At 40.1% G+C, this 16,602-nt stretch overlaps 1 protein-coding gene across 1 annotated transcript in view; it reads left to right on the top strand.

Annotated features, from left to right (window-relative positions):
• Nucleotides 1-16,602, top strand: part of gtf3c2 (general transcription factor IIIC, polypeptide 2, beta) — an 88,979-nt gene that overhangs the window by 24,542 nt on the left and 47,835 nt on the right. The window contains exons 5-9 of the mRNA XM_048597068.1: nt 987-1,064; nt 6,581-6,679; nt 8,208-8,435; nt 11,204-11,315; nt 12,680-12,797. Of these exons, the coding sequence (XP_048453025.1) occupies nt 987-1,064; nt 6,581-6,679; nt 8,208-8,435; nt 11,204-11,315; nt 12,680-12,797 (635 nt within the window). The remainder of the gene's footprint in view (nt 1-986; nt 1,065-6,580; nt 6,680-8,207; nt 8,436-11,203; nt 11,316-12,679; nt 12,798-16,602) is intronic.

The following is a 16,602-nucleotide window of genomic DNA, read 5'->3' as shown; positions in this document are numbered from 1 at the left end:
GAACCGTCAGCTTTCCTGCTCTTCTGATGCTGCTTGGCCTGCTGTGTTCATCCAGCTCTACACCTTGTTATCTCAGATTCTCCAGCATCTGCAGTTCCTATTATCTCTGAAACAGTCCTTGTCATCACGTGGCTGCTACCACAACCAACCCATTGTCTGCTACAAGACAACAAGGTGCAGGGTGTCTGCTACTAATGGTTCCCATTACCAAGTATTGATTCTCCCAGGCTGACCTTTACCCATTCCTTTGTCTGCTCATCTGTTGTTCTGTCTCACTGGGCTCAATCTCCACCTTTTGTTTATTCTTCTACTCTCCCCCACCCCTCAGTGTATATACTAATCTTTCCTAGCTACAATCTGCTCTGAAGAAGGGTCACTGAACCGGAAAAAGTAATTCTGCTTTCTCTCAACAGATGCTGCCAGACCTACTGAATTTTTTTTTAGCAATTTCTGTTCGTGTTAATATGATAACAGTGATCATGTAATGAAAGCGGATAGTACAGAAATGGAGCTGCTTTAGCATACATATGGAAGCTGATTCCATGCTTGTGAATAATGTCATTGAAGGGCAATATGCACCCAAGACAAAAGAGGAAGTGAACAATAGAGCTTTGTAACATTCCTCGGGTGACCATCTAAATCCAAGTACAAGTATCCTTGGAGATATGCAAATACGGATGAGAGTGAACCTAGCCAGGGTGTTGCGTGGGATTAGTCAGAAGTCGCATGACACCAGGGTATTGTGCAACAGGTTTATTTGAAATCACAAGCTTTCAGAGCACTGCTCCTTTAGTTTAGTGAGATAAATGGAAGTCAAGAAAAGACCGAGTCAAGATGAAGGCTCCTGAGCAGTTGGGTTTAAATGCCGTAAATTTAAAAATTCAATTGCTCTATAATATCCTTTTCTTACATTTTCCATGCACTTAACATCTGGATATAGAAGTACATAATAGAACTAAATGCAATAATTGTTTTACATTCAACAGTCGAGAGGAACATCACTCCCCATGGGTGTTTCCACATTGGATGCCTTCAGTGCAGGACTGGAGTTTTCTTTCACAAAGGTAATTCAGATAATTTTATTGTGAAATTACAGCTATAAAACCACTTCTTTATACACTTGAACTAGCAGCACATCTGTGTTATCTGTGTATTAAACATAATGATTAAGTCACTAAATTTAAGTTCAAAGTTGAGAATTCTTCTTCAACAGTTTTTCACGGCATCTCTATGTTCGATTTACTATCAGTGCCTGCTGAGGCTGTATATGGGTTTTCATTGTAAACATTCCATTACCGTAAGTGATACTGCAACTTAGTAACAATTTATTTGATAACAGAACAGCAGCTATTGCCTTTATCAGTCAAGGTGTAAATTGTAGCAGTAGGAAGGTTATGTTGGAGCTGTACAGGACTTTGGTTAGGCCACAGCTGGAGTACTTTGTGCAGTTCTGATCTCTGCACTGTAAGACGGACATGATTGCATTGAAGGGAGTGCAGAGGAGACACATAAAAATGTTGCCAAGGATGGAGCACCTCAACTCTGAAGAGAGGCTAGATAAGCTTTAGTTGTTTTCTTTGGAGCAAAGATAGTTGAGGGGGACCGAATAAAAGTCTGTATAACGTTATGAGGCACTTCGGACAGAGTGAATAGAAAGCAGCTGTTCCCCTTACTCAGAGTTGACAACAAGGGGGCATAATTTTAAAGTGGAAGGAAGTTTAGAGGGGATTTGAGGAGGCATTTTTTTTTTCACCCAGAGGTTCGTGGGTATCTGAAATGCGCTGCCTCAGAGGGTAGTTAAGGCAGAATGTTTAAAAAGTATTTGTATGAGTACTTGAAATGTAATAACATTCAAGTATGTTGGCCTGGTGCTGGAAAGTGGAACTCGTGCAGGTTTCATGCAGCTTTGGTGGTACAAATGTGATGAGCCAAAGGGCCTCTTCTGTACAATTCTATTGTAGATTGATAGTTTATAAGGCTAGTTGCAGTAACAAAACCAAAACCCCAAGTGTTGCTGTTGAGTAAATGTCATGAGTAATGTCAGTGTCTGTGAAGAGAGAAGCTTTAACTTTGGATTTATCCTGTAAACTACTTTTTGTACCTTGGTTCCTATTTCTGTTTTGTACCTCTAATCATATTCCAAGTACCCAACCCAGTTTAAAGATCACATCTTTGTATTAAAAATGCAAAGAAATACCAGGCAGGTTTATGCAACCTGTCCTCATAATTTAAACCTTGAAGCCTGGCATAATTCTAGTGAACATATTGTACCTCTTTAAAGTTATTATATACATTCCTGAAGTCGGGGAGGCAGAATATAAATAGTGAGCTCAATTTGAGATCTAACCAAGCTTTGTATAACTGAAGCATAATTTTGCTTACTTCGGAATTCAAACCCCTTTCAGCTAAAGGCATTCTTAAAAGGAACTTGCAAGTCCGGATATGCTTTGCGGAGCTTCTGTTGCTGACCCTGGCAGATCTGGGAAGTTACATAGAGTCATACAGTACGGAAACGGACCCTTCGGTCCATGCTGAACATAATCTTAATGTTAAACTAAACTAGTCCCACTTGCCTACTCCTGGCCCATTTTCCTCCAAACTATTCCTATTCATATATCCATCGAAATGTCTTTTAAACATTGTAATTATACGTGCATCCACCACTTCAACAGGAAGTTCATTCCACACATGAACCGCCCACTGTGTTTAAAAAAAAATTGCCTCGTGTCTTTTTTTAAATCTCTCTCTGTCACCTTAAAAATATGCCCCCAGTCTTGAAATTCCCCATCTTAGAGTTGATGGCAGGTATCTTTTCCCTGTTTATACCTCATTATTTTATAAACTTCTGTCAGCTCAGGTCAGCTCTTAAGCTCCTTTGCTCCAGTGGAAAAAGGTCCCAGCCTTTCCAATCTTTCATTATGACTCAAACCTTCCATACCCAGCAACATCCTGGTAAATCTCTTCTGAACCCTATCCAGCTTGATAATATCCTTCCTATGACTGGGCCACTGGAACTGGACACAGTATTCCAGAAGAGACCTCACCAATGTCACCAACCTCAACATAATTTCCCAAATCCTACACTCAAAGGACTGAACAATGAAGGCAAGTGTGCCAAACGCCTTTTTAACTATTCTGTCTATATGTGACGCAAACTTTAAAAATTTATGTACCTACACCTTAGGTCCCTCTGTTCGACAACACTACCCAAAGCCCTACCACTAATTGTATAAGCCCTACCCTTGTTTGTTGTACCAAACTGCAATACCTCCCATTTATCCAGATTGAACTCCATCTGTCATTTTTCAGCCCATTGACCCATTTGATAAAGATCCCTTTGTAATCTTAGAAAGCCTTCTTCACTGTCTACAGTGCCACCAATGTTGGTGTCTTCTGCAAACTCTAACCATGCCTTCTATATTCTCATCCAAATCATTTATCTAAATGACAAACAAAAGAGGACCCAGAACCAATCCCGGTGAAACACCACTGGTCACAGGCCTGCAGCCCAAATAGCAACCGTACACCATTACTGTTTGTCTCATATTGTGAAGTCCATTATGTATACAGTTGGCAAGCTCACCCTGAATCCCATGTGACCTAACTTTACTAATTAGTCAACCATGCGGAACCTTGTCAAAGGCTTTACTAAAATCCAAATAAACAACATCTACTGCTTTGCCATCATCTTTTTGGTAATTTTCTCAAAAAAACTCAATCAAGTTTGTGAGATACGATTTCCCTCGCACAAAACCATGCTGAACATCTACTAATCAATTTTTGCATCTCTAAGTGTTCATAAATCCTATCTTTTATAATCACTTCTAACAATTTGCCTACAACCAAAGTCCGACTCACATGTCTTTAGTTCCCTGGTTTCTCCTTACAACCTTTCTTAAATAAAGGTACAACATTAGCCACCCTCCAGTCATCAGGCACCTCACCCGTAGTTATAGATTATGCAAATATTTCTGCAAAGGTTGTCATAATTTCCTCCCTTACTTCCCACAACATTCTGGGATACATTAGATCAGGTTCCGGAGATTTATCCACCTTTTACATCCTCTAAGACCTCCCGAACTTCCTCTTCTGTAATGTGAACTGTTTTTAAAACATCAAAGTTTATTTCTCTGCATTTTCTAGACTCCATTTCTTTCTCCACAGTAAAAACTGATGTGAAATACTCATTTAGTATCTCTCCCACCTCCTGGGGTTCAACACAAAGACGACCTCCTAGAGCTTTAAGAGGCCCTACCCTCTCTCTAGTTAAAAACTGAAAGAACTGCAGCTGCTGTAAATCAGGAACAAAAACAGAAGTTGCTGGAAAGCTCAGCAGGTCTGGCAGCATCTGTGAAGAAAAAGTCAGAGTTAATGTCTCTGGTGCGGTGAATTCTTGATTTCTGAGGAAGGGTCACCGGACCCTAAACGTTAACTCTGATTTTTTTCTTCACAGATGCTGCCAGACCTGCTGAGTTTTTCCTCTCTCTAGTTACCCTCCTGCTCTTAATGTATTTGTAGGGCCTGTTTGGATTATCCTTAACCTTAACCTTTCTGTCTTAAGAATGCCCCTGCGCTCTTTATATTAGTTAAGAGATTTAGCCAAGTTGTCTATATCTTGAAAAAATTCTCTTTTATTCTTGACTAGAACCTCAATATTTTTATTCATCCATAGTTTCTTAATCTTACAAGCCTTATCCTGTACTCTAACAGGAATAAAATGCCTCTGAACTCTCAGTATCACACTCTTGAACACCTCCCACTTGTCTGACATCTTTTTACCTGCGAACAGTCTACTCCAATCAACTTGTGAAAGTTCTTGCCTTATACCATTAAAATTTGATTTACTCCAATTGAAAATTTTAACTTATGCCTACCATAAGTGCTTGTAAAATATTGAGGAAAGATTATGTATACCTTAATTTCTTTAATGTTCTTACAACCACATTTTGGCACCAAGAAGTGTCTGATCTGGCCAGGTGAATCTATTTTCTGATTGCGAGAAAGGGGGCATATTCTGATTTTGGGAATTCCAAGTCCTGTTCTCTTCTGCATTATTTACCTTGTATAATAAGTACAGCACATAAGAGGCTTGCCAAGCCCATGCCGGCTGCTGCTAGTCCCACTCTTGCCTTCATTCCACATAGCCCTACAAATGTTCTATCTTTAGGTGTTTCTTCAACTCATTTTTTTGAAAGCCAAAACAAAATTTGCCTCCTCCACACTGTAAGAAAGTGCATTCCAAATCCAAATGATATGTTCTGTCAAAAAACGTTGGTTCCTTTATTCTGTCCAGACTCCTTGCCATTTTGCGCACATTTTCATCACATCTCCTCTTAGCCTTCTCTTCTGTAAAGTGAATGACCACAGCCTCCCCAATCTAGCCACGTAATTGAAGTCTCGTCCTTGAAACCATACTTGTAAAGTTATACTGTTCCCTGTCTGAAACCTTTAGATTCTTCCTAAAGTGTCAGGGCCAGAACTGGACACAATACCTGAACTAAGACTGAACCAAACTTATATAAACATTCCCATTGTATTCATATTCCTTGCCTCTGTTTATAAAATCCAGGACCCCAAATGCCTTTTCAACTACTTTATCAACCTGCCAACTTCACTTATTTGTAAACATAAAGCCACAGGTCCTGCTCGTACATCACCAAAAGGCATTACAGGGTTGATGTCAGAGTTGGGAGGGTATAACTATCAGGAAAAACTTAACAGTTTGAGTGCTTTTATCTTGAAAGGAGAAGAAACCTAATAGAGATAGTTATGTGTTTAAGGCAAATGAATAACAGATGCGTTTAAGGAAATCTGAGATAAATAAATGAGGGAGAAGGGAATTGAATAACATTTTGATCAGTTTGGGTCAAATGAAATAAGGGGAAGCTCATATGGACAATAACACCTGTATAAGTCAATAGTGTGGATTGTCATTAAACAGTGCTGTAATCCTTTGTAATTGTGTGCATTTGAGCAACTAGGATCTGTTGGGGTAAAAATCGGCTCTCATTTATAATGCTGTGTCTTTGCACAAATTTTAATTATCTGCACTGCTTTGTTCCTTAGTGAGAGAGACAACATAATTTGAAACCTATCCAAGTGTTTATGTTTTTGTCTTGATGCGAGTAGTCATGTTTCCTCTTGCAGGAGATTCCAGAACAAAGGTCATTGTTTAACAGCAAGGCGGTGCCCATTTAAAACAAAGATGAGGAAACTTTTTTTTCTCTAAGGGTTGTGTGTCTTTGGAATTCCCTTTATTAAAAGCAGTGGGCACATAATCATTACATATTTTTAATACAGAACAGATTAGATTCTTGATTGCGACGGAGATGAGAAAATGGGCGAGTTGCCTACTCTTGTTCCCTGTTTGTATGTTAGTGATTGAAGCAGCTATAGTTTTATTAACAATTCTAGCATCTAATATTATAATCCCTGAATATTTGCTGAAAGCAATATCAAAATGAGTCACCTATTTAATTCCACCTATTCCATGCACAGCGTGATAAAATAGACCATGTAAGCTGCATTTAGTAGTTGTGTTTGGTCAAAACCTATAAAAACTCAATTTATATTCTTTTAGTGAATCACTTAGGTATTTGCCCAATGAAGGAATCTCACCAATGTTTAAAATTAAAAGGGAAGGTCTTCGAGAAAACTCTGTAATTCAGAGACTGAGAAGGTAAGACAAATTTTCATTAATTAAATGAGCAGTGTTGATTGATATAAAATTAAAGTAGTGTCCTTGCTGGAAATCTGAAATAAAATATAATGTGCTGGAAGAACTCAGCAGGTCCAACAGTATCTGCAGAGAGAGCAGCAGCGTAATTTTTCAGGCGCTTGGATTCTGATGAAACATCATAGTTTTCTGAGGGATGAACACCTCCCCCAAATATGTCTGTTCTGAAGAAGGATCACTGGACTCCAAATGTTAACTCTGCTTTCTTTCCTCAGATGCTGCCAGATCTGCTGACTTTCTCCAGCAATTTCAGGTTTTGTTTCGGATGCCAGCATCCACGATTCTTTGTTTTAGTTTTATGTCTGTTCTACTCCAGTTCCTGCTCCCAACAAAAGAATTGGCAGAAGCTTGAATTACATACTACCTATGGATGTTCTTGCTGAAAATGATCTTTGAACTTTTATCAATAAGTTGCCACACCTTTGGTTGAAGATCTCAAGAAACTCCATCTGTATGTCTTTCCAGAGTTTCTCCTCTAATCTTTCACCATGTCCACATTGGATATTGGGCAAACCTCTGAGGTAATTACTAGGTGACAGTAAACATAAATTATAACTACATTGACTTGAGCAAGTCTGTGCAGACATTCGGTCTATTTCATGTGGAAGATTGATTCTTGAGTCAGTGGGACTATTAACCAAAATCATCTACATCAAAGAAAGGTTTAGCACGTATTCTTGATGCAGCCTTTTTCCGTCAGATACTCTGTCATTTTAAAAAAAAAAAAGTCCTTCCATGGGATCATGGCACGGGCAAGCCCAGAATTTATTGCCCATCCCTAATTGCCCTTCAACTAAGTTCCTTGCTCAGCCATTTCAGAGGGCGGTTAAGAGTCAACCACAATATTGGAAATCTGAAGTCAGAGGCCGGACTAGGTAAGGATGGCAGGTTTCCTTTTCTAAAAGACATTAAAGTGAACTAGATAGGTTTTTGCATCAGTCGATGATAGTTTCATTGTTACCATTACTTAGATTAGTTTTCAATTCTGGATTTTATTAATTAAATTTAATACCCTTGGGCGGGGTGGTTTGAGCCCATGACCCCAGACCATTACTCCAAACCTCTAGATTTCTAATTTAGCAATGTTACTGCTATGCTGACATCTTAATATTGCAGGTCTTCAACCAATAAAGAAATTTAAGATGGCTGGCTGGATATCCTATGTGTGTTAAATTGAAAAAGTGAAGTACAAACAAGAGGAGAAAATGTTTGATTATACCTCTTGCAATGTTGTTCTAAATTAAAGCTGCTATAGAAATGCAAATTGTTGAATGAAACTGAATTCAAATAAAATAAACAAAAAGTGTTGCCTTTATTGCTGTGGTCACTTTGGCCCATTGACATTGATATGCATTCTATTTAGAGGCGTATACTTTATTGATAGTGCTTGTTTTTGACAGGAGAGAGGAGCAGGAATTTAATCCTGATTTTATAGATTGTTTTGGTACTGTAGATATTTCTTATTTTGCAGATTCCAGTCACTACCTGCTCATAAAGATCGCTGGGATGTAAACTTCTTTGTAGGTGGTCCTGTATGGTGTGTGGAGTGGTGCCCGACCCCCGAGGGTTCAGCTGCTTGCCAGTACGCAGCTATTTATTGCAATAAAAGAATGGATGATAGGCATAAACTGATGGATCAGTATACAGAGCCAACATTACTTCAGATTTGGCAACTGGGAGACCTCCAACAGGAGCAATGGTGAGAAGAAAGAAGTAAACTATATCCAAAATGTTTTATTTTTGGATTCTTTGTGAAACAAAACTTTTGTTTGTCATTTATATATGTGATTTGGATGAGAATATAGAAGACATGATTAGTGAGTTTGCGGATGACACCAACATTGGTGGCACTGTAGACAGTGAAGAAGGTTTTCTAAGATTACAAAGGGTTCTTGATCAAATGGGTCAAGGGGCTGAAAAATGACACATGGAGTTCAATTTGATAAATGCGAGGTATTGTATTTTGGTACAACAAACAAGGGTAGGGCTTATACAATTAATGGTAGGGCCTTGGGTAGTGTTGTATAACAGAGAGACCTAGGGGTGCAGGTACGTAATTCGTTGAAGTTTGCGTCACACATAGTCAGGGTGCTTAAAAAGGTGTTTGGTACCCTTGCCTTCATTGCTCAGTCCTTTGAGTATAGGAGTTGAGATGTTATGTTAAGGTTGTACAGGATATTGATGAGGCCTCTTCTGGAATACTGTGTCTAGTTCTGTTTGCCCAATTATAGGAGGGATATTATTATGCTGGAGAGGGTTCAGAAGAGATTTACCAAGATATTGCCAGGTATGGAAGGTTTGAGTTAGGCTGGGTAGGCAGGGATTTCAGGAACAAAGGAGGTTGAGAGAATATCTTACAGAAGTTTATAAAGTAATACGAGTATAGATAGAGTTAATGGTAGTTGTCTTTTTCCCTAGGATAGAGTATTTCAAGAGTAGGGGACATATTTTTAAGGTGAGAGGAGAAAGATTTAAAAAAGACATGAGGGGTGAATTTTTTAAACAGAGGATGGATCGTGCGTGAAATGAACTTCTCAGGAAGTGGTAGATGTGGGTACAACTATATGTTTAAAAGATATTTGGAAAAGTACATGAATAGGAAAGGTTTGGAGAGGTATGGGCGAGGACTAGGCAGGTGGGAGTAGTCTACTTTTGGATCAAGTTCGGCATGGACTGGTTGGACCGAAGGTTCTGTCTCCATGCTGTACGACTCTGACTCTAATTAACTGGAAACATTAAATGTGTGTTTTCAAGCATGAATGTTAACACGATTAAAAAAAATTGAAAGATTTCTGCTGAGCTTAAGGGAGCTTCCCGTTATTGGCCTTACGATTTATAACAATAGTTAATAAATAGATGCAATTATCAAATAAATGGATATGTCAGCCCATCAGAATTTAATTCATGTTGAATATTTAAAAAGTAAAATTTGACCATAGCAGGAAGAAGTTATGCATAGTTATAAAGGTTGCACTGAGCAGTAGAAGAATGTTTTGTTTTTCTCAGAACTCATCAGGAAAGGGATGACAACTGCCAACCAATTGTCAAGAGAGTTAGGCAAAGATTCTGTCATTGAAAAAATTGCACTTAAAGGAGACAGACTGAAGCACAGGTAAAGGGTTTGAGCTGTGGTGAATTAGTGGACTGAGGCAAACAATATTGTGAAATTGGAAGTAAGTGATCTTGGTAATCAGTAAGCTTTGGAGTTTGAAACTAAGTTTCATGTCAATCAGGATCAGAGTTTTATGCATGATTCAGCCTGAGCTAATAGCCGGTAGATGACATTGAATCAATGAGATCAGACAGGATGTTCTGATAAGGAAAGAAACAAATGCTATTAGTCTTCAGCATAGCTGATCAAATACTATTGTTGGTCTTTAATTGTCTTGGCAGAAGGGGCCTGTCCAGCTGGAGAGTCAATGACAACACCTTCGCTGTCATTCCAAACTCCCAAAATAATTGAATCCCAATGAGGCATTTACCTGGTTGGCATTGGGGTTTTTGTCCTTGTCACAGTGGATATCATGCTGTGCAAGCTGTTGAACAATCAGAGAGAGAGAGCGAGAGAGAGAAGCAGTGACTGAGAGTCAGATATACAGCATGGAAACAGACCCTTCGGTCCAACTCGTCCATGCTGACCAGATATCTTCAATTAATCTAGTCTCATTTCCCAGCATTTGGCCCATATCCCTCTAAACCCTTCATATACCCATCCCAGATGTCTTTTAAATGGTGTAATTATACTGCTAATACAGGAGGCTTAGGCCTAGAATCATCACTGGAGTTTGGAAGGAATGTCAGTAAGGCAGGCTTGCCAAGGACAGTGAGCTAACCTCTGGAGAGGAATGAGGGTTACCTTCCAGGGTAAGAGGCAAGTATCTTCACCATGCCTGTAGCAGATCTGTCCAAACAGGAAGAACTCCTGCCAGTTCTACGGGTGTAAAACACTAATGTATTGATGATGTCCCCACCACCGATTTGGTTGAGTATCCGCATTGGGATGATGCCCGTATGTGACCATTTAAGAGCCTTGGTTAGCTTCTCGGCAGACCCCTTTCTGCCACCCTGTGTGCGCGCACACAAACACGCATCGCCCACATGTGCACACCACGCTGCCCCCCCCAACACATACACACTGCTCCCCCCCAACACATACACGCCGCCGCTCACTCCCACCCTTCCCCACACACCCAGACCCTCAAACCCAAACCTCCACCCACAATCAGCCATACGCACCCACCCTAGGGAGTCATGGAGATGTAGGACCTCCACCATTTCTTCCCATCCCATTATACAGGGCCCCTGCCTCTGGGGTGATGTGGGGAAATTTGAATTTCACTGAGTGTTTTTGTTATATTTCTTTTGTAATAAATTCCTGATTTTGTTTTGCATTGTATCAATGCTCATATAGCTTGTGTTTATATAGTGGAAAACAAAATGTAGTAATTGTAACTTCTTGCTGTATAGCCCTCAAATGAATGCTGCTTTAGCTTATGGTATTGCCACAGAGTACGGTTGCATCTGGGATATGAAGTGGTGTCCCAGTGGTGCATGGGAACTGCCGGAAACCACTAGAAAGGTATTTTACCTGCTTAGTTAAAATTTATTTAATTTATTTATAAGTTACTTTTTTTTAATAAAAAACAGACATATTTGAAGACAAATCAATGAATTTTACATTTGTTTGAAGAGATTATGGGATTATTGTTGTTCATGTTATACTTAGTAAATTTTGAATTGGTCTCGAGGAAAAACCAGCCTACTGTCCCCAATAAATGTATATATTGAAATGTTTTAATCAAGTATATTCCTGTTGTGGAAATCCATTCAAAATTTACCAGAGGTGCTTGATATTTAATTAAGATTTAATGATTTTTGAAAGACATTTTGGTAATGTTGGTCTGCTCTCGAGCCTGCTCTGTCATTCACTAAGATCATGGCTTGTATGTATATTACATTTTTCCTTCCTCCCTTTCTCCCATTAACCATCAAAAATCTGTCTAATAAAGAGCTTGAGTTCAGTCCTTCGTATTCAGTGCTTCACAATCAGGGATACTTTAGTAGTGACTACTGTAACTGTAAAGGTATCTGACAGATTTTTGGCAGAGCGATAAAGAGTGATCTTGGATCAGGAAGTAATGTTAACTAGATCATCATGAGAATGCAGCTATTTTTGGAATAGAAATACAGAGCTGGATTTTACATGCCCCCAACTGGTATGCTTTCAATGTGGGGAGGAAATGAAAAAATCCACTGCCTCCCTGCCCATTCCGACACTAACCCACCATTTAACACCAGCTGGGCAATCACTAAAATTGACAGCTTACATGCTACATTTAATTAATTAAGGGTAAGTGGGGCTTTAAGCAGTCCTGTTGATCAGAATTATACACTCCACAAACCAATTACTAAGCTCTGGCCCTGCCAAGACAGGTGGAACTGCTGGCCAGTCTGTTTGGCCAGTGGCTCCTGAGCATGGGGCTACCTCTCGCTGAGGTCCCACTTGTTTTTGTTTTGATTGTAGCCAGCAGCATGTTCTCAGGGCAGACCGGCCATGATCTTGTTGAATGACAGGGCAGGCTTGAGGGGCTGAATGTATAGTCTGCTCCTCCTATTTCTTAACACTGGCTGTGGAGCTGGTTTAGACAGTGCATTAACATCTGGCTGACCTCCTTTCAGAGGAGTGAGCAATCCAGCCCCCCTGTAGAGTGCAGACGAGGGGATATTTCAATTCCTCCAAGAAGGCAGACTAAGCTTAATGCCTTATACAAAGGCTCCCAAGTTTGGGTGACATTAAGTGCTCTAGTCTCTGGATTGTAATTTAAACCCACAACTTTCTGATTCAGCCAAGAATGTGCTATTACTAAATTTAAACTGCCACAATGAGTGAAATGCAGTACTAAAGTCTATTGATTTTTACCTGTTTATATTTTTCTTGTCCAGATTCCTCAGATGGCAAGACTTGGTATGCTAGCAGCTGCATTTTCCAGTGGAAAGGTTGTCGTTTACAGTTTGCCGCACCCCGAGTCTCTAAATACGTATAAAATGAAGTGTTCAAAAGGCAGGTGATTAGCAAAAAATAATTTTGAAGTATGCCATTCGTTATTTTCATGCGCAAGCAGATATTCCTTCACACTATGGTAATGGGTTATTGTTGTTTTGGAAAATTTAATAACAACTATTCTCCTTAGAAAGTAGCTATTAACTGATTATATTTATGGAGAATTGCTTTGAGATCTGAAAAGCAAATAATTGATACACAGCATATTTGGAAGTAATTTATATTTTCTAGTCTTCATGCAGGTTTCAAGTTCCTTGAAAGTAGAGTCGTAGGTAGACAGGGCATTTGGTATACTTGCCTTTATTAGTCAGTGTATTGAGTATGGGAGTTGGGATGTCATGTTGTGGCTATACAGGACATTGGTTAGGCCACTTTTGGAATACTGCATTCAAGTACGGTCTCCCTGCTAGCGGAAAGATGTTGTGAAACTTGAAAAGGTTGAGAAAAGATTTACAAGGATGTTGCCGGGTTTGAGCAATAGGGAGAGGCTGGATAAGCTGGGGCTGTTCTCCCTGGAGCGTCAGAGGTTAAGGGATGACCTTATAGAGGTTTATAAAATCATGAGAGGCATGCATAGAGTGAGTAGCCAAAGTCTTTTTCCTAACATAGGGGAGTCCAGAATAGAGGGCATAGCTTTAAGGTGAGAGGGGAAAGATGTATAGATTAGGTAGATTATAGGTGGATGGGATGCTCTGAGGATCGGTGTGGACTTGTTGGGCCGAAGGGCCTGTTTCCACAGTGTAGGGATTCTATGATTCTATGATATAAAAAGGATCAAAGGGGCAACTTTTTCATGTAGAGGGTGGTGCGTGTATGGAATGAGCTGCCAGAGGAGGTGGTGGAGACTGGAACAACTACAACATTGAAAAGGCATCTGGATGGGTACGTGAACGGGAAGGGTTTAGAGGGATATGGGCCAAATGGGACTAGATTAATTTAGGATATCTGTTCGGCATGAACAATTTGGACCAAAGGGTCTGTTTCCATGCTGTACATCTTTACAACTCTATAAATAATCCCTTAAACTAATGCTGAACCTACATACAAATAGTGCTGTGAGATTGAGGCACCACTTTGCTTTCCAGTGTACTCTTAATCACAGCTAAAAATGGGAAAAGTCAATCTCTCGCTCCTTTATTTCCATTGGTGATGTCTACCTAGTAGGGTGGACATAATGAGTTGGGAGAGGGCAGAAATGGTTGTCCTGCTTTGTTTTGACTTGCAATGTAACAAGGTAACTTGTTTTGAGGGCTAGGAAAAGTTATGGGCTTTAGGTCATGCACCTAACCCTCTTTCACTGAGAGAATTGGAGAAAGGCAGACAGCCAAGACCAGATGACTTAAAAAGCCAATTTCCTTTCTCTCAAAGCTAAGCAAGATTTTGCAGATGGGGATTTTCTGCATTCTGGTTTTGGATCGCAATTACATATCCTGAACCATTGCCACTTGTTTCAACTCCGCAACTGTCTCCAGGCATAAAGCTGGAAGCTTTAAGAATCTTGTATAATTTGAACTCAAATACTAATATTCATGTGTCCATTTGGGACTTCAACCAATAAATCAACAGGCTTATTAAAGCAGGGGAATGACTCATAGCACCAGGAACACGGGTTTAATTCCACCCTCGGACGAGGGTGTGGAGTTTGCACATTCTCCCCATGTCTGCGTGGGTTTCCTCCGGGTGCTCCGGTTTCCTTCCACATTCCAAAGGTGTGTAGGCTACGTTGATTGGCCATGCTAAATTGCCCATAGTGTTCAGGAATGTGTAGATTTAGGGGAATGTCGTCTGGGTGGGACGCTGTGAGGGTTGGTGTGGACTTGTTGGGCCGAAGGACCTATTTCCACACTGTGGGGATTCGGGGATTCTGTGATTCTGTGGGTCTGCTGTAGCTCTTGCATTCCAGTTCACCCTAAGGCGCAGGTTGACACCGGGACTGTGTCTCCCTCCAGGACCTTACACTTCCGATTGGAAGCACAATAATGTTAACCTGCTCATGTGCGCCTTGTTCACTGAAAGCTACTGCTGATTAACTTTTTCTACGTCACAGTCCACAGCATGATCAATTATATTATTACATTCTGTTTGGTGTAGGATAAGCATGACTTATTACGAAGTGATTTAAGGACACATGATCAATCTCTAATTGGCTTTTAAGGGTGATGGACATTGACGTCACCACGGGGAGCAATGGCTTAGTGGTATTGTCACTGGACTGTTAACTCAGAGACCCAGATAAAGTTCTGGGGACCCAGGTTCGAATCCAGCCACGGCAGATGGTGGAATTTGAATTCAATAAATATCTGGAATTAAGAATCTAATGATGACCGTGAATCCAGTGTCGATTGTCAGGAAAAAACCCATCTGGTTCACTAATATCCTTTAGGGAAGGAAACGGCCATCCTTGCCTGGTTTGGCCTACATGTGACTCCAGACCCACAGCAATGTGGTTGACTCTCAACTGCCCTCTGGACAATTAGGGATGGACAATAAATGCTGCCTGGCCAGTGGCACTCTCATCCCATGAATGAATAAAGGAAAAAAAAACCTCCCTCTATCCCTTGACTTGTTGTTTAAGTTGTCAGTTATCCATGGATTCATCCTCTTTATTCAGTTTGTCACTTTACAAAGATAAGAGGATGGTTTGAAATTTTCTTTACAGCTTTGTTAAAGTAAAAGCAAGTGAGGACCCAATGATTGATATCCTTGAACTCATGTCTCAATCCTCACTTAATTTGGCAAAGTTCCCATTAAAGTATTATCACTTGACTACTAAGCAGGGAACCCAGGTAATGCTCTTGGGTCAGAGATAGTAGGAACTGCAGATGCTGGAGAATCTGAGATAACAAGAAATGGGTTTTCTGAAGAAGGGTCTAGGTCTGAAACGTCAGCCTTCCTGCTCCTCTGATGCTGCTTGGCCTGCTGTGTTCATCCAGCTCTACACCTTGTTATCTCTAATGTTCTTGGGTCCTATGTTTGAATCCTGCCATGGCAGATGGTTGAATTTGAATTCAATAAAATTTGAATAAATGATGACCATGAAACCATCCTCGATTGTTGGAAAATCCCATCTAATTCACTAATATCCTTTAGAGGTGGAAACTGCGGTCCTTACTTGGTCTGGTCTTCTGTGATTTCAGAACCACAGCAATGCAGTTGATCTTAACCGCCCTCTGTGCAATTAGGGATGGGCAATAAATACCCACTTCCCACAAATGAAAAGTATCAGACATTACTGACCATTTGCCTTTCCCAGGTTTTGCTTTATTTTAATGTTTGGAAACAGTTTTCATTACCCTTTTACACTGTGAAGATAAAACTAATGCAGAAAATACTAAACTTTGTAAATTGTTATGTGGAATATGTTAAAATCTAAAGCATTATCTTGTGACACGATGGTCCCTACTCATGGACCGAGAGACCCGATTCAAGTTCCACCTGCTCCAGAGGTATGTAATAATATCTTTGAACAGGATATTTGGAAAAATATGTTAAATTTTTTAAAAATTAAATGCATTGTTCCAAGGTTAACTCTAATACAAAGGTTACGTTTAAACAATGGCTATACTTGGAACACACAAATCAAGGATTTCTTGATAAGGACGAACGGGCCTGGGAATATACTATTTCTGTCTTATTCAACCTCGGCATTCTACAGCTGAAACTAAACAGAGCCACTTCAGCTTTACAGATATAACTCTAAAACATTAGGCTATTATCTTCGAGACAACAAGGTGCAGGGCTGGATGAACACAGCAGGTCAAGCAGCATCATAGGAGCAGAGAGGCTGACGTTTCGGGCCTAGACC

The sequence above is a fragment of the Rhincodon typus genome, chromosome 5, assembly GCF_021869965.1.
Source record: "Rhincodon typus isolate 14 chromosome 5, sRhiTyp1.1, whole genome shotgun sequence".
Taxonomy (NCBI): Eukaryota; Metazoa; Chordata; class Chondrichthyes; order Orectolobiformes; family Rhincodontidae; genus Rhincodon; species Rhincodon typus.
Note: the sequence above shows the minus strand (reverse complement) of the source record. Positions and strands in the feature narration are given on the sequence as shown.